Below are 26,454 nucleotides of genomic sequence, written 5' to 3'. Positions count from 1 at the left end.
CAACTTAATGATTATGCATTTGTTAATTGCACAGTTGGGATAGAAAATAATTAAAACTGCTGAATTAAAAATAAAGGAGTTCTACAAAAATGACAGTTTGGTACTATGGAAAAAAGGCGGCAAAAGTAGCTTAAACAAGCTTTTTCTTCTCTGCAAAATTATTCATAAAGGCAAAATATCTTGCATATTTGTGTACAATATGGAATTCCAATATATATAAAAAAAGATACTGAAAAGACAACAAGCTGGCAGACTTCTGGGTTTGAGTTGAAGTTGAGGGAAAAAAAAAAAAAAAAGGCTTCAAATGCACAGAGATACACACTTTTACTTCTCCCCATATTAAAGATCAAATTTTCAAAAAAGCTCTACCCACGTAATTCACTGAGCTCCAATGGAATCCCAATGAAATCAAAAGCATCCCACGTGGTGTAACAGCATGTTGTCACCAATTGTTTCAAAGACCAGGGACTTTCATTTTGGAACAATAAGGATCTTACTGAAATTGCTAAAGCCTGATGACAATTATATAGGTGCAATTTAATATTTAAAATGTCAAAACAGTCCTGATCTAACGCACACTTAGCCTTTCACATCTATTTGGAAAGTGGTTATTGCATAGCTAGGCTAAAATGTCTTCAGTAAAAACTGAGAGAGTAGAGTCAAGTTACCTGCTGCTGCAAAGGTCCTTTGAATCCCAAATTTTTTGCCATCTGCAATGCCTGACAATCCTTTATACCTTCAAAAATATCTATTTCCTCCTGTAACAATAACGTGCATAAATATAACTAAATATTCACTCTGAGTGGAGATTTATAACTTCAAAAGGAAAACACTTAGTATACATTTGCAAATTAGTAATTAAAGCATGGCTGTTTGCCAAAATTCTCTGAGACTGAGGCTATAGCAGCTGCCTATAGGGTATGTTATAATTACCACACCAACTATGAAACAGTCCTTCCAAAAAAATATATAATTCTTCAGGGTGGCATGCTGACAAGACAATGTGACACCAGTTTTCACTTTTAATTACTGTACAGATGGCGTTGACGGATATTTAGTCTGTTAATTTTTATGACATCTTCTGGAATATTTTCAAGGCAATGGTGTCACTGCCCACTAACACTATGAAGTTTATATAATTTTAAAATGCACATTAAATATTTTTACAATTTTTTGAATAATTATACTTGATTGTATCAATTATTTTCCCAGATGAATAGCTGGTCTACTCATTACCATGCCACAGTAACATAGCAAAATACTTAAATGTAGTCATAGTTAAGAAAACAATAACGACAATTGTATTTCAGATGCAAGAATCATCCAGGTACAAAGAAATAATTAACAACTCTGACAATTAGAAAAAAAAAAAAAACAACCACAGAAACAATAACCAAATGGGCCCTGACCCACCTGTGAAAAAATGGTGTATCTTCCTAAAACTAAAACTAAAACTCACTCATTAAACATTCCAGATATTAAGTTTAACATAACATGGAACAGCTGGACTTCAGCTCTTTTTCTAAATCAAACTGGAGACAGAAACATTAACAAAATCAGATCTTAAACATGCTTCATTCATCTACTAGATGACAGCTCTGATCCCCCTATTTGGTGAAACACAATTTTTATGGTTCTCATTGTCTTTTTCCATACATGGAAGAAGGAAAAATGGAAGGAAAAATATATTCTTTTGGATAACTGGCAAGGAAAATTTTTAGATTAAAATACTATTTTAATACCTTAAAGATAAGTTCTGGGCTAGTAACTGCAACTTCTTCTATGTCAACACCACCCTGTGGACTGCCAACCATAACAGGTCCATTGCAGGCTCTGTCCATCAAAATTGCGAAGTATGTTTCCCTGGAAATATTCAGTGCTTCTGCAACCATCACCTAAAAATGAATACAGGGAAGAAAAAAAAACCAGCAATGGTTCTGACTGGTCCATCTAGCTGGTGACACTTAATCTGAACATAGCTTTGCTTCCTTGAGGCATCAAGAGTACTGAATGTTGTAAAATCTTTTCAATGTACAAAGCAATTAAACATTAACAGAACCAATGAGGGGCAGTATTTCCCTCTTCTGTCATCAAGCAGAGAATACGGTGGCTCACATTTTCTGCGTTGCCTTAAAAAGCAGCAGTTTGCTACTTGCTATCCTGAAAAGAAACCTTTGTTTCATTGCTTTTATAAGATATTACAACCCAGTGATTTTCTTCCCCATAAATCCTCTCTCCCTAAATAAGAGACTCCCCTGATGCTGCTGTTCTCACTGGGGTATGTAACAAACCCTGTAAACCAGGAACACCTAATTGTTGGGTTTTTTTTCCAAGAAGAGAATTAGAGCTGCTACTGTGTCTGTAAAAGGGGACCTTTTTATTCCCAACAAGCACTTTAAAATGCTGCCCCCAGAAAAACTTGAGTCACAAGGGACTACAGTCTTGCAAATCACATAGATGTAAGAGGGGGTACGTTGGCTTTCAGATGCATCGCATCTGTAGTGCCGCTCCTTACCAGTAAAGCCTCAGGCTTAACTTCTCTCCCTCACTCTGACAGAAGGCCATTCTCCACTTAGAATCTCAGCACTGAGTTCCTGCCCTGCCTAAGTATTTCCTAAGGAAATGGGTTTACAGATAATTCTGCCATCCAGCTTTTTACTTTCACTTTAGAGAGACAAGCAGTAGTGTAACTTTCAGACACTGGCACATTCTAGAAACATAAAAATTTATTTTTCCAAAGAGCTACTAACTTCATTTTATTACTATAAACTGCAGAGCCCTTTCACACCAATACCTGACAGATACGTCAGCACACAATGAAAAAGATGATTCAAATCCTACAAGATTGGAATCTACAAGAACTCACATTAAAATTGGGGGGGAATGGCCCATATAAATCCTTCATTACAATTTATTCTTTCCTCACAAAAATATGCCAAAGTCCTTTCCATTTCAGTATTACAATAACTATACCTTCCTCTTCATCTGAACTGTCAATTTTTTCAATAGTTTAAGAATAGCTATTAAAGCAATTTCAGAGATTAAGTGATTTTATGCTTGGCAAAGGACTCACAAAACTACGTTTTGATGCAAGAATACTAAATTCCCCCAAATATTCATCTTAAACACCTGCAAATGATCATTACTAATTGTTCCTTATGATAACAGGTGCCATCATCTCTGGTGCAAAGACTGTAGTTGTTCTCTGCACTACGGTTTTGCTTTTCAACCTGGAAACCGAGCAACCACCTCTGCAATTTAATTAGCACTATAGCTTCTCCTTCTGACAATCAACTACATTCTCCCTTAATAGAGTTACTATTTCCTATCTTTCAATGGAAGTAGTAGGAATCAGGAAAATCACTTCCCTAAGATTAATATCATTAAAAAGAATTAAGCGGTAATGTCTTTCTAATGTGGTCTGTTTATAAAGTGACAGTTCTGAACAATAATTGTAGATGAAGGTCATCACTCTGAATGAAACGTAAGGTGAAATTCATTCTATCAGTCAGCAGTTCAAACACCTTAGATCCGAGAGGCATGCATACACCTGCAGTCTTAAAACTCTGCCTACCCGACGAGATGTGTTCCATCATGTAAGTATTCCTGGGGTTTTCATAGTTCAAGGACTATAAACAAGAAAGATGCACTATACTTTCACCCAAGTCGCTTTTTTGACATTCTACTCCAGAGTACATTAGAAAGAATGTACTTACCTTCTGCCAGGCTGTACATCTTAACAGAACAGGAAAAAAAAAAGTAAGAGACAAGGAATTAAATAAAGCCCTCTGTGCTCAGAATGGAAGGAGAGATGCTGTTTCTTTATGGGGTTTTTGACTCAGAAGAAATTTTCTGTATAGTAATTTTGTTTCATTCTACTTTTATCTTGCTTTATTCATAGAACACAGGGTGATGCAAAGGAATAGTTCAAATAAGCGACTGTTGAAAAGCAAGCTAAAGAAAACTTGGGTGAAGGAGACAACTAAGAATGTAGAAAACTACTGTACTACTTAAAAGCATCTGCCTATTTTAGGCTACTATAAAGGGATGCTAAAAGCCTGCTTTAGAAACATAACTTGTCAGCTACCCACCAAGATTTGTCAAATTAACAAGCAGAGTTATGGAAAGCATCCGTGATTTGCTACTATTAGTTTTTTTACCTGTACGTATGTTTTCACCTTCTTACATATCCTGCATCAGCGTATCTGAAAAACGCGAGTCAGTTGCTTTAGACATAGGTCAAATAAAACCAGCTGGTCCCACTGGATCTTGTCCGAGTTGTTCAGACAGTTTCCAGAGTGCTCAGGATCAGGGCCAGGCTTAGGATGGGAATGCACTCAGCGAGTCTTGAGGAATACATTTGCAAGCACAGCAGGTGGAACTTCCATTATTAAATCAGGTATCTTCAACTGCTACTTCTGACCCAAGTGATTGTCCTCACTATTGCTAATTAACCGTGTCATCATCATCAAATATTTCTGTCTTAATTCACAGAACTATTGAGTTTATCTACTTTGTAGTAAGCAAGCTTACCGTAGAGTAAAAATTGTCGACTATGCAACATCTCTCATTTCTCCCAACAAAATCCAGTTACTTTCCTTCACCATCCTCCCTGTCTGATGCAGAGCAAAGCCAGGGAAATTGGAGTCTACAGACTGTTGATTTTTCTCATATTTTGTCTGTTTTGTTTATGATAAAGAATGTGAAGTGTCATTATCTATCTACCACATCAGGTTTATATCTAAAACGTCCTGGGGAAAAATCAGTTTTCTTTAAAACTTCCCAATATCTTCAAGCTTTCCTCCTTAAAAGCCAATAATTACCTAAAAGTTTAAGTCACACATCTAATTTCAGGAGAGCAACTATAACAGCTCTTTTATATCGAATCAAATATTCAAAATGTTAATTCTGTTATTGCTTGGAGACAAAACACAGGTAGCAAATTCTCAGGTTGTCATGATAAGAGAAGACTGTCTTCTCATATAACCAGGCTCTCCAAATTCCAAGATGCCATAAGAGGATTTTATGTAAACTCCCAAAATAGCTTCTAAGTTACAAGGGAACTGAGGAGACGGCGATTTATTTAAAAAACATCAATCTAAGGAAGCAAAAAAATGCTTTACATTCTGTAGTAGGTGCACAAGCTGAGAAAGCAAGCTGAAAACTCCATTTTCTCCTCCATAATTTTTCTAATTGTAGATAATTTCTGTATTTTATTCCTTCCTTACAAATACATGTAAAAGGTACGCAACTTCCACTCTGACTTGACACTAGCTCATTGTTTGCCTTGCAGAAAGTGACTTAACTATTTTCCTTCTGAAAGACATTTATTAGCTAATTTTTTAAAACCATACGAGTTCGCTCAAACTTTCCAGAACACCAAGAAGTTTTAAACCCACAAAACCTAAAAACATGCCTTTTCTTTGTGAACAGCAATTTACACACACAGAAGTATTCTTATATACATACAGAGAGAGCAGATGTCTTGAAATAGAAGGAAAATGCCTGCTATTAACTCTCTACTTCTCCACCGCTCTTAGCAAGCTCAAAGAGTCTGCCCAGCATTTTCTGAGCATTAACTACCCACTGCATTAAATGCCATTTTAGACATCGCTAAACTCATACTTTAAATCATATTACTGTAGCTTGCTCCTTGATTAAAATATCAGTGTTTGACACTGTAATCTCAATACTACACACCTGAATGCCTCACCTCCTTTACCTACTTTGAAGATCCGAGAGGGAGATAACTTTGGAAAAGATAGATGGTTTTAAAATATGTTAATTTTTCTTTTGATGACCCAGATGTATCACTTTAAAACATGCTTTCTTCACTGTCTAGCAAGCATTGGGGAAAACAGCATAGCATTGACCAAACTGTTATAGAATTAATTTAAAATAGGGTGTATGCTCTTACCATAAATTACCAAGAATAAAGAGCTCCACACCAAAAATATCATAAAACATACTATTACCTTGTTACATATGTATGTGATGAAGATATGAATTGGCCTAGGGCTTTTAAAAGACAACTCTATAATCAGAATGGAAGTCTATGACAACAGATGATCGGCTTCTCCCAGTGAAAAGCACTACGCCACTTTATCATGCATCAATATTAAAATACTTACACGCCATGTCCTGAAAAGTTTCCATGTAATTCTATAGCAATGGAAAAATGCAGTCTTATCAAGGCTATGTACTTTCCTGTACCACCAAAATAAATATCTGAAGTTCAGTAGTGCAAACTTCACCTTAAACTTCACATATGCCCTAGCTGCTTACTCTTGACCATTGTTTATTCATATAAGCAACATGTGGATGGGGAGTAAAGCAATTACAAGTTAAGTTTTCTATAGCTATTCTATACATGGTACAAAAGTAATCTTAATATAAATCCTTTAAATAATCCATTTCAAAAAACCCCAACACCCATACCTTTCTTTCATTTCTATCCATTTTGAAGAAAATCAGAAGTTTTCTTTTTCAGAACTGAATATGTAAATGAACGAACAGACTTGCACTCAGACAAAAAAGTGAAATTTCCTGTATCGCCTTATTCAAAGTAGGTCAACCAGGGCAAAAGAATAAAACCAAAGAATTTATAAAAGCAAGCTGCTTTTACAATACAAATTTTTGAAAGCAGAGTGCCTTTGTACGGGAAATGTATATCCTTTTTTATATCCTTAGTATTATCACAATCTCTGACAGACACGCCTTAGTGGTAATACTGTTCCTTCTTTTTAATATCTAGTATTTCTTTTTAACAACAACTATGAGGAGTGATGGTAATCTGTTCTCCTTGGTCCCCACAAGAAGAACTACCTGAGCACCTTCCTCCAGCCCTCATTAGACAGAAGCTTTCCAGACAGCTGTTCCCTTCTCTGCTAATATACCAAGCTGTTCACAATATATTAAGAGTGAACTGCATTTCTTTTCAGCTCATGCCAAATTATCTCCTGGCATCAAATACAGTGTGGCTCTTGAGTATCTACCTGTATGAAGATCCTTGCTCAGTAAAACAAAGCAAGAGATAAAAATATATATAGTAGGTAGGCAATTGCTAGGATTTGCTGACTTACCGAATTTTACTAAGGTAAAGGAGAATCTTGCTGAAGGGCTACCTATGCTTCTCTTACTTAGGCCAATACAGAGCAATACATTTATGCTGAACTAAATCTCGGCACCTTGCAGTATGCACTATCATTAAGTAAATGAATGACAATGTATTAGCTGAACCACTACCATGGCCACATTTTACCCTGTATCTGCAACAAGTTAAGAAGAATCTACTTTTAGGCACTTTTTTTTTTTTTTAATTGAGATAATTCTCAAGCAAAGTCATCTGTCACCATCTTTAAATAACAGTTGCCCAACACTGAGGGTGAACGAAATATGGATAATATTCTTACTACAGGTAATAATGTATATATTACTTCTCTAAACAGAATGTCAGTATGTACAGTTAATACTATATACAGTTATGCTAGCATTTAGTACATATCTATTGAAGGATGAACCTATTCCAAAGGATTCCCTTCAACACAGGTAGCAAAAGTGAATTTATTTTTCCACCACTAGGTATGCTGAAATTGATAGACAAAATATGTACACACAAAGAAAGAAAAAGTAACTTTTTTTCTTTCATCAACTACACGCAGTCAATCAGGCATTGGAGAAGGAATGAAAAAAATAAGTCTATGTCATACACTCCAGCATATTGCAGCTGAGCACAGTTCTCAACTTTTAAGAGGCAAAAATTTTACCTTTTTAACTGTCACACCATCCTTTGGAGTTTGCTTTGTTGACAGATTGTACCCAATCATCTGTTTAGCAAGCTGTTCAACAATCTTAGGGCTACAAACAAAGGAAAAAGGTTAGTTTACTGAGAGATATTAAAAGAAACAGCCACATAGCTATGGTAAGCAGCTTAAATATTACAACAGAAGCAATTTATTTATGCTTTTTCAATTTTAAAGACTTACTCTTTAGTTAGATGAACTCCTCCTTTCAATCCACTATTGAAAATACCTTTTCCTCTCCCTCCAGCCAGAATCTGTGCCTTCAAGACAATCTCCTTTGCCTCTGTTAAAGAAAACCACACTGGTGTTCTATCATGTGTCATTTAGCAAGCTTGTTAGTGTAAGTTTAAAAAGCATTTCCGGGTTAGACTCTTTAAAAACAACAAGAAGTTGCTCATAACTAGTGAGCAATGAAACATAAGAGTCAATTCAGCATTTTGACAAAGCAACCTTGCAAAAAAGAATTGTTCACAAACATTAAAGGATAAATATACACTACTTATTAGCTGAATAAATATGTCATTATCTAGATCAAACCCATGCTATTAATGCCACATGGCCTGCACAACAAACCATATAACCAGCATACAGTTTGATGGCTTACACTCTGGCATGGTTTTTAAAACATGAATCAGATCATATTTTGTCCTGAATGCACAACCAACAAATGCTCATCAAGGAAAATAAATTCCATTCCTTGCTCTGAACACATATAAGCAAAGCTATGGATGTGATCCTAAAAGGAAGAAATCCCCATGCCCAAAGGGCAGGTAAGTGCAGAGCAAGGGCAGAAGCTGTGAAAACAGGTTCATCTGCTTGTGAGGCATCACTTGAATCTTTGGCGATGTGAGTGTAACAATATCTTAGTAACAAGAAAGTGTGGCAAGACACAGCAACAACAGTAATTGCACCAAGACCTATGTTCCAAATAGAAGCAATCCTGACATCCTTACAGAGTAAAACAGGGCGGGGAGGAGGGGAAAAGAAAAAAGCAACCGAACAAAACCATCACTCATCATCTCTGCAGCTTCACGGACCATAGCAGCTTCTTGAACTGTAAAGACCTGCCAGGTGCCTGTTACATGTTTATTAATACTGAATACTCTCACTTTGCACATTTATCGTAATACTGCCAGGTATTTTGCGAAGTCTGAGATTCTAATATTAACATATCATTAAGTGGTGCCTCAAAAAGGCTAACATTGTTATCCTTTCGTGAATGCATCAATTCCCTCTGCAGTTTGTGGAAATCTCCGACTTGAGTAACATTTGGATTAGGTCACACCTTGAATCACAGCATTCTATGCAAGAAAACAGGAGAATCTATCATTAAATTGACAGATTTACTGTTTAAGTGTCACAGACAATATGGATACTTTCATTCAAACACAAGCTTTCTGGGCTCATATTACATAAAAACATTTTACAGATGATTAAGTTTGGAGGTGTGGCAATTTTTGGTGCAGACCAGCTCTGACACAGCATCATTTCAAAGTTCCAGTACAATAAATTTCACCAACTAGAAAGAACTCAGATCTCAGGATAGAATAAATATTATAAAATAAATACTCTATTTCCTGTATTAAGACAGAAACGCATTTTCAGCACAGCTATTGGTGGTACCGTACTAAGAGATGCCCGATTTCCAAGCTTCTCAAGGCAAAATCCCTCCACATGTTTATCCATTCAGTCACATTTGACATACATCATTCTGAACCTTAAAAGCACTCTCCTTGAAAATACTTCATGCATTCCAATATATTCATGTTCTGGGCTCCCTATTATTCATGCCACTGCAAGGCAGATAACAAGGAAATTTAAATGCAACAAAAAGTTTTATATCAAGTGTATTCTAAGCACACAAATTATTAAGATAAATTAAAACTATAAATCACATTCCAACCTGCAGCAGCAAACTAAAATCACAATAGTTGCTGTGATAAAGAATCTAATATAGTATTGTTAATAGATGCTGCAAGCATTTAATTAGATCGGTTTTAGGTGCCAACCATCCGAACAATGTGAGTTTTGATTGTCAGCGATACGTGATATCAATTACGTGTGATCATTACCCTCACTCCTAACCAGCACGCTACAGGAGTGGTGATTATCTTCATTTGGCTACAATAAATGAAGTTAGAGAAAGGAATTAATGTGTACATTTTTATAATCCACTGGAGGACTATCAAGGCAATACAATAGCTTCAGAAAAACAACTATCAAAAACATAAACAAATACACCAGAAAGTAAGCATAACCATGTAAAGATTAGACCTGGAGAACTAATCAATATCGCAGCTCAGCAGAGCACAGGTTCTTTTGCCCTGGGGGAAACCAACAGGAAGCAATTTAATTCAATAGTTATTTGCCCAAGCTCTGTAAAATGAAGTAAACCAGCCAGATCTTATTTTACAGTAACTACGCTTGATCATTCAGTACTTACCAAGTTGATTCTCTACTTAATATCACCATTTTATTTAAAGACCCAAATTCTAGAAATGCTTATACAAAGTTTTATGCTGGCTCCTGACTGAATTCCCAAATTATGTTACAAAAGACTACCCCAAAACAAAAAAGAGGTTTTAGCCAGAACATATGAAGTAATTCACCTCCACTTGTAGGCTCTAATATAAACAAGTTAAAAAAAAAAAATAAATCTAAAAAGCAGTACACAGAGTCAATATTAAACCCATTAAAACCAAAAAGTTGTAATTAATTTCCATTAGTACCCTTCCAAACTGCTGTACTAACACTAGAAAAATGTTTAAGCAGGGATGTGTAGTTACAAATTCTGCATTTGAAGAGAACCTAGCACAAGCGACAGGTCTTTACACCGCCATGAATTACAGTGCAACGTTTTCAACAGCACAGCATTTGGTAATTAAGGCTTCAATGAACTTCTGTTTGTGTCCACTGACTGACAAGCCTCTCTGTAAATGAAAAAACCAAAAAAACCAAAACAACAAAACAGACTGCTTACGTGTGCACAGATTTTTTGTGTTACAAATTTAAAATTTTCTTTATCATTCAAAACAATACAAAAAAAGACTGCTTTTAAGTGCCACTAATTTAGCAGAAAATAGCCGCAAACTGCTCCATGCAGATTAATGATGCATTTCTGGTAACAGCATGTGTTCTTCACTAATTATAACTTGAATATCTCAGACTTAATAGTTTATTCACTAGATCTTATATTTGTCCTTTTTACATTAATCTACAGAAAAAACATAGACATGAACATTTCCAGAGAGTCTTTTAAAATAAATGGAGCAAAATACAGCTCGTCCCTAAGTCAGATGCTAATAAATAAGCAAGACCTTTACTCTTCAGAAAAGTCCTCAAGAGTTTAAAATTTCAGGACTGTAGTTGGGTCTAAACACATTTCTAAAAAAATTAACCACATAGGAAAAAACCCTTAAGTACTTTTCTTTAAAATAAATTTGGATGTTTCAGCAGAACAGAATATAACACTCCAAGGGACAAGCGTCCTCTACATTGCATTCAACAATACATCTCCTTCCCTTCAGTCAGCGCTGTGAATACAAATGGCAGTGACACTCCTTGCAATTGTAATAGGCTCAGTTCTATAATGAAAGCCTATTTAAAATCAATAAAATCCGTCCTGCTTTGGGGAGCTATGATTACTCTGGTCCACTGGTACTGCTTGCAGCAAAAATGAACAGCTTGTTCTCAGCCCACTGCTGGGTATATTTAAATACTGAATTCTTGATCATGAAACAATACACTGAGAACCATCATTCTGCTATTTATTACCTGTGAACAACTTTCCATTATTATTGATATGACTGTGTGAGTGCAAATTAGGCGTGTTAACAATTACATTAAAATGTGCTGTAGCTTATCAAAAATAACCTACTGTAAAGAACAGACAACGTAAGACTGCATGGTAATGGGCCTCACTCTTGCCTGTTTATGAACAAATGATTTTCTATCAGAGAGTACTCAGGAGTACTTTGGCAAGGCATCCTACAGTACAGAATTAAAGCACGGGACTGAAAGGCAGGAGGGCTCACATGAAATCCTAATCACATTTCTGTCTCACCATGTGACTTTCAGCAGTTCGGCTTCTCGATCTGTAGGGGCCCTGTGAAAATTAATTAGTGTCTGCACCTCTTTTAAAAATGCAGAACCCGGTTCAGTATTACATTAGTGTATTTTTACCCCAGTGTTAGGCAACTCACAGGAGCAGGGCTGACTCCAAACTCCAGCAGCACTGTAAATACTGCAGCAGAGGCAAAGCATCACTGGAAAATGCGCTGAACCTCTCTTGTAATGAGCTCAGCACACATTGCAGAATAGGTGGAAGCAACTCAGTGTCACGGGAGCAGTGCCATGAAGACAAATTGAGGATATGCCAAATCAGCATCTTAGAGAAGCAGTCTCCTTACTGACCCAAATGTAAGCATAAACACTGAGTTTATAAACACACGCGAGCTATTTCCAGAAAGGCAGCAGGCGCTAATGAGACTCCTCTGCCCTTCACTATGCACAGGAGGACCCCAGCCCAGGGTGGTTAGGCAGATATTAATTAATTTCAAGAACTTTGCTAGTCACCATTCTTTGCCTAACGTCATTAAGCTGCGCTTGATGAGCGGCACTCTTTGAGCACATCCCCCTTCCCGAAGTCCCTAAAAGAGCTAGATGCAGTACCTGCACCTGCAGCCAGCTCCAAGCTCTCCACCTCTACAAAGAGGCAGGGGCAAATCTAAAGATGTATTTACCTGCTAAGACACCTCTGAGCTTCCCTTCCCTAAGCAAGTTTTTCCCCCACTCTGCTTTATAATTTAGCTTTCATAACATGGAAGCCGAGGAAAACAAGGCAGACACTACATACATTTTCTGACAGCAACTATACTTCATTTCGGATAGCACAAGAACTATAAAGACATCAGCAAAACCCAAAACACCTACATGCTGTTCCTACTCATTTCCTCATCAGTGTTGATGAAAAAGCGCAAATGCTCAAGTGTCCTGCAAGGGTTCTAGATAACTTCTCCCAAACTGCTTATCTGCAGCTCAGAGCTTGTCTTCCCCTTATAAGCCCTGAAAGGGTCAAGTTGGGGTTGTTTGGTTGTGGTTTTTTTTTAACCTACCTCTAGCTGATCCAACAGTAACGAAGCCTACTTTTGGGGGTCTCATCTGTCCTGTTCTATTGTTGCTTGCTTCGTTCTTGGTTTAACGCTACCTCTACCACCTGAGTTTCCAGCTTCCCTTTGGGAAAGACTGGCTATAATTAATTTTCCAAATTTCAGCCATCCTGTTATATTGCTCAGGCAAGATCCTGTCAGGTGCTTATTACTTTTTAACAATACTCCTGTCCAGAGACACTCTGGTATACTTACTTCAGCACAAGAAAGAAGGGAGAAGAATAAAACCTGTAAGGAAGATCATCATAAACACAATACAATAATAAAAAACACTAGTAAAGCCTAATTCCCAAACTGAACACTGAATCTTAAAGTTGCTGTAATAACTTTTCACATTTGGGTCTCCCTACACAAACTTGCTCTGAAATCTGAGACAGCTTTTCCCAAGGAGCAAATATTGCTGCCACTTCCACTGCTCCCCACCTTCTGAGTACGCTGGGGACGCAGCGCCTGAGACAGTTCCCACGCTCAGCCAAGTAAGCAGATTGAGCTGGGAAAAACCTGTCCACGAGAAGATACCTCCCACATCTACAAAACTACTGGTGTACTTAAAGGTCTTGGAATGAAGTTAAACAATTACTTTTTCTCCCCTTTAATTTTAATTTAAACTCCCTTCCTCTGTTATTTTCATTCTTCTCTGTAACACCAAAAAGAATTATGTTCTTACATGTCTAGTTTCAACAACCTTTGGTTTTTAGACTAGTTTAGAATTAAAGTTAAATAAATCATCCTTTTTATAACTCCGTACTTTTGAATATATTGTATATTTATTGCTAGATTATAAGCCTCATTAAAATCTATAATGATAAATTAGTCAGTCTCTTGATTCTGTCACTACTGTTATTAATTGCTTTCATAACCATTACTACACACTTCACCGGTGATAAAAATTTTAAAGCTAGATAAAATCAGCTGAGCTAAAGCTCACTCTTAATAGTGCACTCTTAAACCTTCTTGGAGCAAAAGTAATCAAGTATTCACACGTCCTACATTTAAGTTAAACCTGATAAATTACTTATACAGCAAACGGAGCCTCGCTAGATCCAGCGGCACCACTATAATGCATGGAAAACTATGCACATTAAGGCAGGGACCCAAAAAAATAGTTCTCACATTAAAATTGTCCATTGTATGTGCTTGTTTAAAACTCCATGGGATATCTTATTTCTGATATTTTCCAGGCTTTAACAGTTTCTCTCTTCAACCTAAGTTCTCATTTTTTACATAGATTTTCTCTGTAATAGACACAGGATTTAGAAAATCTACTGTATGTCACTTTTGCTTGCAAATTCAAGAAGAGACATGGTTTGAATACTCAATCAGGAAGGGCACAAGTTCTTCATTTGGTGGAAGAGCACTGAAGTCTACTGACAAGTGAGCAAAAGCAGCTTCTGCCAGCTCTCAGGCAATATCCATTCTGTGGGTAAAACAGGGAAGGCGACTTTCTGTAACCTGCAATGTCAACTTGGCATCCTGCACCATGCTGCGTGGTAAATGCTGAACAACATGGAAAAACTCATGTAAGCTGATACAATGTTCTGTCATTATAGCCACCAGTTTCATTCTTGCAACATTTAGACTTCATAATATTCTTTATAATATGCTCAAGTCAATATTATTTTCTCCTCTTCTGATTTCACCTTAAGAGACAGCAAAAGCAAGCAAAGAATACTTTTCCTTCTGTGTTAGTTGTAATCCCTTTTACCTGACACCACCATGGAAGCCTCTCAGGATAATCTGTTACGCACTGAGAAATTTGGGCGTGCAAAATCACGTGGTTTACTAGACTTGGAATGTACCTGTTTTATAAAATACATAGATACATAACAAAACTTGCTTTCTAAAACCACTGTCATTTAAAAATTTGACATTTTATCAGATTTTTAGCAAGTCATTTCTCTCCACCCTTCCCTTTTTTCTATAGTACAAAAAAAAAAAGTCATAGTGAAATGAATATACTGCCAGTTTTCTTCGCATCTTTATCTTTTAAAACGTACAGGGATTTCAAGTTTTTCTCACCAAAATATCCTGCAAACTTTTTTTTTTTTTTTTTTTAAATAAAACATATTTTAAAGTTAGCAGACTCAGGGAGTTCAGCTGCATCCTAAATTCTTGAGTGAATACCATAACACCATTTGTTTTAATGCTATGCACAGAACAGGTTTTATGCAATCTGTAGTGCTGAAGTCAAGCAGTCATTAAGAACAAACACTGTTCTCGCCCCTAGCTGCAACAATACACACACCTGTTTTCCTGGAATGCTTTCAAAATTTCATTCTTTGTGATTATGTGTAAGGCACCAAATACACAGTCTTCACTGACTGATTCTAATTCTTTTATCTGTTATTGAACTGCGGAGATGATTTTGAAAAAATTGTATGTAGTGTAGAAAATATAAAAACTGGGGAACATACATTAGTTTTTTCATAATTCACTTTTAAGCGTGAAAGAGTTGTTTATAGTAGAAGTTATTTTCAAACATGGAACACAAAATAAGAAACCTAAGCAAGAAACCAGGGAAATTCACATGGTAAAAAAGGCAAGTAAAGATGCAGACAGTAAAGACAACTGCAATGTTACCACCGTTGCTTAAGAAGCATTAACAAATTCATAATGTAATATATGTGGCAGGTGAACCCCGTTCAAGTACAGACTTGATAATTAGTCCTTTGCCAAACACAGCCTTTACATACAGGCCTGTTATGCCCGGCAAGATCCTCAAAAAATAAGCATTAAAACAGAGGGCAAAGCTAAAAGAGATCTGGAGCACATCCCACAGTGGTGGCCAGGCACGCAATCAACAGCCTTCAAAAGCACGAGAAATAGGCCATGTGCCGAAAGGGAGGCATCTGAAGGTGGAGCAGCTTTCGATCCAGTTTCTGCAAGTTTGCCAATACTAGGGCAGAACTAAGTCCCTTCAAAGGGTTTCACCGTCTCTTACTGCCTTGTAAATACCAGGACAAACTGACCTGATAGCTTATCAAGTGCATGCACTGCCCGGCCTCAGGTGACCTCCCTGCTTCCATGGCATGCAACATCACATCAGCAGTGGTCATTTCTCCTCCTTAGGATAATTTACAAGGACACAATACTGATGCTTTCATCAAATGGGTAGTTATCTGCTTAATTTTAAGCGCATGCTAATGGCAGCTTGCTATTCGAGTGCATACATAAGTATTTCCCTGAGCGGGGCTTTGACACATTTCATGAAGACTTTCTACATGAAGCTCCAAACCTAAAGCTCTTCTACAGTTTGCAGTTTTACCCAAAGTGATGAAAATACTCAACAGCTCTTAGATGAAAATTTTCATTTTTAGCAAAACTAACATTTCCCTCCCATTGACAGTTACCATTAAACAATTCTGCTCTACCTCTTAGCCTTACATCCCTTAGTTTTTGTTCCATTGTGTAGGGCTCCATTAGATATCACACATTTTGCTGTTCGAGGCCATAAATAAAATCAATCCACACCAAAACTAGAAACATGCAAAAGAATAACAAATCTTTTTTGATCTGAATCAAGCCCAGTAGTATCAAAAAGTCCTCCAGTAGTGTGATTCAATATCTAACTTACGTGATGGAATTAAGTGCAAAGTTTTCACTGTAGTGTTGTTGAAATAATTTATTGTGCCTCTGAAAAACATCATGCTAGACTGGTCATTATCTGGGAAACATCTGGATGGGAAAATGATCACATAAAAGAATTTATGTCTGCCTCAGTAGTGCTAAAGACAGAAAGTTGGAAAGCATTACTTTGGAGCTGGTATTCTACATATGTCCTTGATTCCTGGCCTTGATTTTGAAGCAAGAGTAAAAAATGACACTGATTGCTACCCCTGCACCCTGACCAAAAAAGGAAAAACAAACCACCCAAACACCACAACAAAACAAAATCCCCAATCTTCCCTGCACCCCCCTTTCCCCCCAAAAAAACCCCAAACAAACAAAAAAAAACCCCAAAAAAACAAATAGCCAATGACCATCAACAAAACCCACCACCACCACCTTACCTTCTGCACATTTAAAAGAACTACTTATGGATAGGAATTTCATACTTAGAAGAGGACATTTTTAAGACCACGGTATTTACCACTCAAATGTAGTCTCATTTATTGAGGTGTTTTCTATTTGAAGAAGAAAACAATATCAGACTTCCACAATGAAAACGAACACTATGTCATTTTAAAGAAATAATCTTTTTCCAGCATGACTTCTAACAGACATCTGATAGCAGGTGTAAAATCCAGATGGAGAAGTAAAATCTAGTAACAGAGATGCTGGGCAGAGTGCTTGCACAAGGCTATGTGACATTTAAGTTCTTTCGCAGATATAAGTGGGTCTTAAGTGATTAACAGGTACGGCTCTGGCCATCTGGAGTCGCAATGAATTTCACCCAGAGTGAAAAGAAAAAACAAGAAGAAAATTATCTGAATCGGTTCTGATGTTTCATTCCTGTCACATGGAGGCTAACTAATTGGAGACTTCTGGGAAAAAGCTCAATCATTTCCAGAGCCCCAGATCCAGAAAACAGAGTTATCCAAGTTGGAAACAGACAAAGAAAGCTCAGCACATAAAGGTTTAGAGATGACAAGAGACAATGGAATACAAAAATAAATGGAGAAGTATCTATTTAAAATATAGAAACACTGCAACCAGAATAATAAGCATATTTATTCCTGGATATATTTTCCTGCACAGTTTGCTTAAAATCCTTCCAAGGATTACTGATGTTAGTTTTCATGGTATCTAACTTCCCATTTCATAAAAACCCCTGCTGCATCCATCTACAAAAAGATGTCTTTTAGCCCTCTGGCAACTGGTAAATATTAACTACTGTAGGCAGATGAAGTTTCATCTGTGATAAGCACAACTGTTAATAAATTAATGTCAGATAACACCAGTAATACACTAAGCACAACTAATAAGGGAGAGGATGTACTATCATCGTCCTCTTATTTTTGTTTACTAATTACATATGTGAAATAAAAGCAATTGCCAAAATAATCTAATATTGGAAAAAGGTTAAGAGGAGACCCATTATAAGAATCTGTTAATATTTAATTCAATATTTCAGATAATTATTCCAGAAAAAGGACATCTCACAGATTAGTGATACACTGGGCAATTTAGATTCAAAGCCAAAAAAAAAAAAATTGTTTAAAAGATCAAGTGTCAAATCTTTATTACCTGAACAACGTTCTTTTTACAGCTTCAAAAGGTTCACCAAGCTACACAATTCCTTCACATGCCTGCGGTAAGCCAAGATATTCAACATAAACCCATTCAGAAGGCATCCCTACAATGCATCCCTGCCAATATTAATTAGACTTCTAAGAAAAATAACTTCCTTTAGGTTTTTTTTCTAGATTTCTTTTTTGTTCTTTGATATTTTTCATAATATCACACCATCTGCAGACACCTGTCAAAAACATTGGAGAAAGGCAATTTAGGGAATGTTCCAGATAAGAAAAGAAAACAAAAAAAGTCCCACTGTGCTTTTCATAGCTTGGTAATTTTTACAGTCTTTCATCTTGGTGATTTCTTCTTTTTAACACCATTATATTAAAAGTCTTCAATTTTGACTGTTTGGTGGAAACAAGATAATGCAAACTTTACAAAAGACTCACTGCCTATTAGGAGAGGTTACGAGGAAAAACCATGAGGTTTAAATTGTTACCACTACTCATTGAACATAAGCCACACGAGAGACACCATCTTGCAACAACTTAGTTGGGTGGCCCAAACAAGTTTCTACTTGCTAAGCATTATGAAGGAAGATGAAAGTAAAAAAATGGGACAAAAACCTTTTATCCCCTCAGATGAGCCTTTAGTTCATGAACCTAGAATAAAATATTAATTATTTAGATCACACTGTAAAGCAGTTGTCAAAATACGAGTTGTATCCTTGATTTTAACCAGTAGCTTGTTAGCTGAACCATTCCCGACCATGCACTGTACCATGTATGCAGCTTCTCTTCTTGTCTCAGGCTCTCTTTGCCCCTTAGTTTTCTTAGTGGATTTATGAAGAGTTGCTCGTTATTATACGCAGCTACAACATGCTCTGTACGAGGATGCTGGACAAGCTGTTAGCTCTATTAACTTAATAATAGATTTCTGAGTGTGATTTCCAATTAATTTAATCTTCCTCATTCCATGAGAAGCCAAAATTACGGAGAGCCATATGGTGCTTCATAAATAACAATTAAAAGTTATTTTCTAATCTTTAGGCACTAAAAAAAAACCCATAAAAATACATATGGTTGCAATGACATGAGGAAATTAAGGTCTGGAATGTCTGCAGATGTCCAGGAAGCTCCAAACACTTCCTCAGCCTTTTCCCCATTCACACATTTCTGGTCCATGCTAGCCCCTGAATGTTACCGTTAATCACAGTGTATGCCTCAAAGACCGTAATTAAGATCTTTCTTCTGAAACTGAAACTTCATAACAACAGCTTGTATGAAGATCTGCGGAGCACAATTTGTGTTGTGATTCTGACTGTTACCGTTAATCACAGTGTATGCCTCAAAGACTGTAATTAAGATCTTTCTTCTGAAACTTCATAACAACAGCTTGTATGAAGGTCTGTGGAGCACAATTTGTGTTGTGATTCTGATACTCTTCACCTTTACCTACTGCATGGATTTGTTACCAGTTTTGTTCCTACCCAGCCATAAGTATCTGCAGAGCTCTGCCAGTCAGAGAAATCAGTCCATGTGTGAGAGACTGGACTAGGACCTGGGAGCCTGTCAACTTATTATAAGACCTTGTCATTTTTCAGCAAGTAAGAATTCACACTATCCAACACAGGCATGCAAATGCAATTGAGAAACTATTCTACTCCAAGTAATTGAAACTTCAGCTGCTGGTCTAAATGATCCCCTAACAGGCACCTTCTTCCTTCCTGCCCTTTATTATGCCTTGTCTAGGTGCTGATTGTAGAACAATTAGATCTGGGAGTCCCGCCTGAGTATCTGAAGTTAGATAAACTCTAAGTCTCTTACTGTAAAATGGAAATAACAAGGCTACCTGCCTCCTTGGACTTTTTTTGGAATAAAACATAGATAAGGCGAGAAGTTTCCTTAGAAGCACCCTGGATAACTGCTTTTACTGCTGCCCACTGCTGTAAGTCAAACTGATGGGCAGAGGTATTGTATTATCTGGCATGAGAACCCAGATGTGCAGAGCACGCACTACCCTGAGTACCTGGAATATTCACCTCTAGTACAGTCAGATGTCAACACGTTCACTCATATCATCATAGAATCATTAAGGTTGGAAAAGAACTTCAAGATCATCAAGTCCAGCCATATAAATTACTTATCTGCATATCTCCTGGGGATAATATTAACAAGAGATTTTGCTAAACAAAAATTATTAGGAAGAAAATATAATATAAACTTAGGCAACAATGGACTATTTTGGAGTCATGGGAACTGTACGGTTTTCAAAATATACCTATCTAAATCTGCAGGATTCTTGCATTCAAAAATACTGTATATTATCATTTCTGTCAATTCTCAAGAGTGTGATTTTGTCAAATTCATCTTTTGTGGGAAGACATTTTGAGGTTATGCTGAAGATAAACTAAAGAGAAGAAAATCTAACATCCTTTCAAATTCATATTCACAGAAATATTTTTCCCCTCAACATCTATGTACTACTTCTGTATACACACACATATATGCAGATCTACCAGCATAAAGATTTCATTGATCTAAAAACTTAAAATGGAAAATGCATACATGCTTTAAAGGACAGAATATAAAAATCATGGTGAGTGACAAAAGAGGGGGGGGGAAATTGCTCTCTTTTGTGGTGTTTTTTGTGTTTAATTAAAAAAAGAGCTCAATTTGACTGCTGTTTGTGTGAATAAATATAGAAATATTCAGTTAGTGTCAGGCCTGCAACCTCAGTGCTAATATAACCTAAAAGCTTAGCAAGAAGGATACATCCCCAAGGACTTCACAGGTCTGACTATTAAGATATATATTACAAAAGAATATATATATGTACACACACATATATAAACACCTTATAAATTTAGCTTTAAAAGAGAACAGGATGCTCAACGACATTGTTTCCCAGTGCAATGATCTTTTCGCAGTATCCACACTTCCACAACACATTACAAGTAGCTAGGTCTAACATATCTCACCAACCTGCAGCAAGTCATAGTTACTCCTATATCTTACTGCTCAGTCATAAAGGGGCAATGTCAAATCCATCCAGATGTCCTGACAGTATCAGAAATGGGGTGTTCCTTGTAGAAAGCTTCCCTGTTATTGAGCAATGTGTGGATCTTCCTGTTACTATGAATACCTGAAATTAGGTATTAAAGTTAACCTGGTTTCAATCAATGATCTTGCAGGCACATTGCTGGAGACACAAGAAAGGGAGCCCTGGCACTGGGATCTTTCTTCCTGGAAAGAGGTTATAGATATATCTATATATATGTACGCATACAGCAGTTGGTGCAATCGAAGCGTACATCCGCATTAGGGGGTTAGTCAACTCACACAGTCCACTGCTTGCATTTTCTTTCCTTGGTATTCCATTGGGCATTTCATGCTGGCATTTGCTTTAGATCATCAAGAACCTGCAGCATGGTCTACATGACTCCATCCAAGCTAGGACAGGACACACAACAGTAGAAAATAATTGGCAGCAACCTGAGAGCAAAGCAGCTCTCCACAGATGCTTCTTAAGAAAAGCACTCCAACCATTTAGCGGGATACCCTACCTCAAGGATAGCAGTAACCATTTGTCCATTTTGCCTTTCAGAAATGCTTTTAAAAGTTCTCTGGGTATTTAAACCAAAGTACCATACCTTGCTAGAGAAAATAGATGAAGTCTGAAAGAAAACAATTCTCTAAGTAACCTCACATAAGTGCACATTTTCATCAATTAATATGGGATAGATTTAAGTATTTCCTGGAGTTCTTTTCTTAAGAGGCCTGTAACTAATTAGATGATTAAGGCTATACAAAGAAACAACTGTGTTTCATATTTCAAGTTTTACCCATCCAATAAAACCATGGGAAAGTGTGCATCCTACAAGGTAATTTTAAGACTTGAATTTATGATCTGATGTAATTTATGATCTGTACTGCAATGAGTTATCTGGCTGAGGACAGAGGAAAGAATTCAAGCCCTGTGTTGTTTGCTTACAGGGCAAAGCCAGAATCAGTAACGCTCTTTTTGGTTGTTAATACAGTTCCAAGCATAAAAGAGTAATACAATCCCAGTGGTTGACTTTTAAAAATTTCACAGTAAAAATTAAAAAATGGTTATACCTTAAAAAACCAAAATGTTAACTAAAAGGGGAATAAAGGTTACTCGCTTTATATTTGTGACATTATAAACCTCATCAATGTTCTAACTCACAACAAATACTCAAAACCAGCATTTTACCTGCTAAATTACTGACAAAACACTGCTACTAAAATCGTATATCTTGGTGTGGAGTCATTTATACCAAAGTGACATCTCTAAGAGCAATCATTGATTCCATTTAAATTAAGGATATAAAAGTAATTATCAACCATCCTCATAATTTTCCAATTTTTTCCCCCCAAGAAACATCTCTAGCATGTGTCCTAAACAAACCCACAGAAATCTAAACCATTTCTTATTTTCTTTTTTGGCACTTTAACGCAATCTATTTTTTTCTTCTTTGTATATACAAATTCCTATTGTTTCACAAGGGAACACTGTTCTTCAGATTCATCACAGACACAGATGTTCTGATATCAATAGATTTTTCTTCAAAGTAAATCGGATGCACAGCCTCTGGACTAGAGTTTTAAAGCCAAACATACTGGATACATGAGAAATGAAATCAGATAACATACACAGTAATTTTCTTTTACTTTTATTACCACTGATCTGAAACCAAACATCTACAATCATGTGTTTTCTTACAATTGACTAACACCAAACTGCTTTTCCGACATTACCTCAACTGACTCTTGCAGAACCAAGTCTGCATTTGCTAAAGGAATTTTTAAGCAGCGGCAACTAAATTGAGGTTAGGTCCTACTCACAGCCTGCAGCAAAGCTGAAATATCAACAATTTCCTGGGTTTTCAGCACAAGGAACATTATTAGAAGGCAAACAGATTTAAACAAAACCCTAGTATGTCACAGAAGAGTGACCTGTGTAAAATTAAATGCTCCACCCTTCAAGGCAACCCATATGGTATCCCAAAAGTGAAAACCAGAAGACAGAACAAAGCATAAAGGTCCATTATCCCCAGGGCAAAGCACTGTCAATGTGCTTGTAACCTAGGAAAACTGCAGAGGGACAAAGGACCTGGCAGCAAGAGAAGAATACCAGTGATGAACCTGAATGATCTTGCAAAATGAAGTTATTTCCCCTAGGAGTGGGTTGTTTCATAGCTCTGTACAGTGCAGCTCTTGAGAAAAGCTTCAGCCAGCAGTGCAGAAAAGGTGTTGATAGAGAAAAAGAGAGATCTGAGGCTCTGACCTTGGCCGCCCATATTAGTCATGTGTGTTCCATGCAATAAACTTTTCATAAAGCTCTCAACTGTCCTAGCCTAATGAAAGAAGAAACAGGACAACAGATAAAATTTAAAATTGAGTGGATTACTTTCAGCAGAAAGCTACAGCAAACTTCTGCTCTCCTGTTTAAGAAGTGAAGTGATTAAGTACCACAATGCTACATTGCAGACTGAGCAGGTAGAGTTGGCAGTTTCTGTTGGCATCTCCCAGGAACTATCCTGTTACACAATCAATTAAGTGAACAAAGAAAGAAAACACTTGCAAATGAGCAGTTAGAAAATCAGACACATTTCACTACTACTATCACCACTTTTCTATGTGGCTTATCACTCACCTAATTCAGAAAACTATTTGTCATCAGAAGTTAAGACTTAACTCCACGATAAACAAGCTACAGGTACTTTGAAGTGGCTCAAAATCTACGTAGATCAATCACAGACAGATTTTTATTGCTTATGTAAACTTAAGGTCTAAAATCAGTGGATTTACTTTCAAAGCTTTCATTGGACACACTTGACTTGAAGGAGGTCTTGGAGCTTCTCAGTGCTTGAGGAAGTCTTGATCAAAAATCACAGGCCTGAACTTTATAAATTACTAGTCATTTGTGACAATCATTTGGAAGCATTTTCTAAAGATTCTGTTTTTCAAATGCTACAGTGCAGAGCACCCTTCCCTGAAAAACACTAGAGTCTCCAGAATACCCCAGAGCTGCCAGCTACAATTGCTGTTTTTGAAACTTCAGACCATCTGTATTTGAAATGAGCATTCTGTAGACAGTTATTTGCATCTCTACCATGCCGAGACACGCCAATGTACGGAGTCCCAAATGTAAATGCATTCTGCCTGCCTGGGTAAAGACCCAAGCATACTGATACAAAGCATACATACAAAAATATCTTCCTGCAGATATGTACCTCAGGTCAGAAGCAGCCTGTTTATTTCTTATACTTACAGTATCCATTGAATTAACATTTAGTACGGTTACAAAAGTGATGTCTACACAATAATTCTCTCCAAAAAGTGGAAATACATTAAAGTCAAACACTTTTGTAATTATTTTTAACTTTTTACATTTATGCAGTAGATAATGAATATACTCCGTAAAAGGTCTTCAAACTTGTTTTTCAGTTTTGTGTGGGTTTTTTTGATTGTGTGTTTTAAAGAAATTTATAAGAATAAATCACGTTTTATCTATTAAAGGTAAAAATATGATTCAATACAAAGCAGAAAAGCCAATCTCCATAAAGTTTCCCTCCACAGTGACTGAAATTAGTTTTTTATATGAAGATTCAAATATGTATCCTGCAAGGCATTTAAGCAAGAATAAAAGTACTCTGGCTGTACATGAGACTGCATATTTTTTCTCTTGCATTACATAACGTGCTTAAAAAAAAACAGATAGCTTTGACGAGTTCTAAGTGAAGTAAAATCAATGACAATTCTTTAAAATGTAAGTGTTCTGCAATGAGGAACCTGACACATCTGAGAACTGTTGCCTGTATTAGCACCAAAGAACTCCACAAAATTAATATAAATTAGTATTTTTTGACTTTTATATTCAGGTCACTTTTACTCCCCACATCATTGATTCAGAGGAAAAAGAAATACCCTTGATTCTTCTGTAAATGTATTCTGCTTGGAAAAGTGCCTGTATGAAGCACACCAGGGAACAGGAGTGCAAGTAGCCCATATCACCTTGCCCTTTGTTTAGATTGTCAGTTTTTCCTTTTGATCTTTCTTTGCAGTTGAAGAACCAAAAATTGATTTTCCCAGTTGAACTAAAGTAGAAAAAAGGACAATGTTTTATTTAAGATCCTTCACTCCCGCAAATAAGCCTTTTTTTTTTTCTTTATATACAAAAGAAACCGCCTTTTTGTTCTTGTAAAAAATATTTTCAAGTGGGGAACACCTTCAGTGTACTGACTGTGGTTTTATAACAATAAAAGGGGGGGACATGTTTAAATATCCCAAATACTGGCCTCCTGCAGAGGAGCGCGCACACCTCACAAACCTTCTAGAGTTACAGAAACTGAGCTTCAGAGAAGCAGCAGTCATACTTGTTAGGTGTTTGCGTAAACCTACGCTACTAGCAATGTTACACTCCAAACCTTGTTTATGGGCAAAGACAAAGCACAGCTTACATATTTAGATACATAATAAAGCCAAGAATATATTGTAAATATAAACATAATCTTAACAATCTAATAAAAAATAGGTTTTATTCCAGTTTTACTTATTCTAGAACAAGAAAGAATACCTGTATGTGAAAAAGTTAAACAATGCAGTTAAAATTGTCAGACAACCATTTCCTAATTTCTACCCCTTTTTCCTGGTGTTATGATCACCCTTCCAATGCTCTTCTGGTTCCTAAGATTGACAGCTTCATTCTGGACTAGGGCTGTTAGAGAGCAATTTGTCACCATCTGAAGCTCTTTGTTGGGAGGAATATGATTTTCATTTTGATGGTTTCTTCTTTCTCATTCTAGGATCCACACACTTTTAAGATTTGCTCTTTTTTTCACTGGTCCACAGTCATCTGAATTTACTATATACAGTGCCCTTTATGGATCTTAGGTATCAGTTCTTCGTTCTCCTCCAGGGCTCTATTTCTCTCTACTATATCATTAGTGGTAAAACCAGTGGCATCATACAAAGATAAACAAAAGTGAATTAAATTAGCCACAGATACCTGGTCAATTAGGAAAAAAAATGCTGTTACAGCTAAATCAAGTAAACCAAAGTTGCAAGCAGGCCAAGAAAAGTGACAGAGGAAGTCTGACAATCCTGAGGCTTTGCAAACTGTACAAAGCTCATGGCTTGTTGCTAGCAATAGCAACACCATATTACAGGGCTACACAGTTACAGTGAGAAGCACTAGATAGCAGGAAAGCTCTTGATTTTGCTCACTATTACACAGTACTAATAAAATGTAACTAAAACCAACAGAACAGCCGCACAAAT

The 26,454-nt window shown here is 36.7% G+C and overlaps 1 protein-coding gene across 1 annotated transcript in view; it reads right to left on the bottom strand.

The window, feature by feature from the left end:
* Window positions 1-26,454, bottom strand: part of SUCLG2 (succinate-CoA ligase GDP-forming subunit beta) — a 127,168-nt gene that overhangs the window by 63,002 nt on the left and 37,712 nt on the right. The window contains exons 3-6 of the mRNA XM_035903835.1: window positions 7,986-8,085; window positions 7,767-7,857; window positions 1,743-1,895; window positions 669-758 (exon numbers count right to left, since the gene is read on the bottom strand). Of these exons, the coding sequence (XP_035759728.1) occupies window positions 669-758; window positions 1,743-1,895; window positions 7,767-7,857; window positions 7,986-8,085 (434 nt within the window). The remainder of the gene's footprint in view (window positions 1-668; window positions 759-1,742; window positions 1,896-7,766; window positions 7,858-7,985; window positions 8,086-26,454) is intronic.

This window comes from Egretta garzetta, unplaced genomic scaffold, assembly GCF_000687185.1.
Source record: "Egretta garzetta isolate BGI_Z169 unplaced genomic scaffold, ASM68718v1 scaffold91, whole genome shotgun sequence".
NCBI classification, from domain to species: Eukaryota; Metazoa; Chordata; class Aves; order Pelecaniformes; family Ardeidae; genus Egretta; species Egretta garzetta.
The sequence above is the reverse complement of the archived record's forward strand: the minus strand, read 5'-3'. Positions and strand labels throughout refer to the sequence as shown.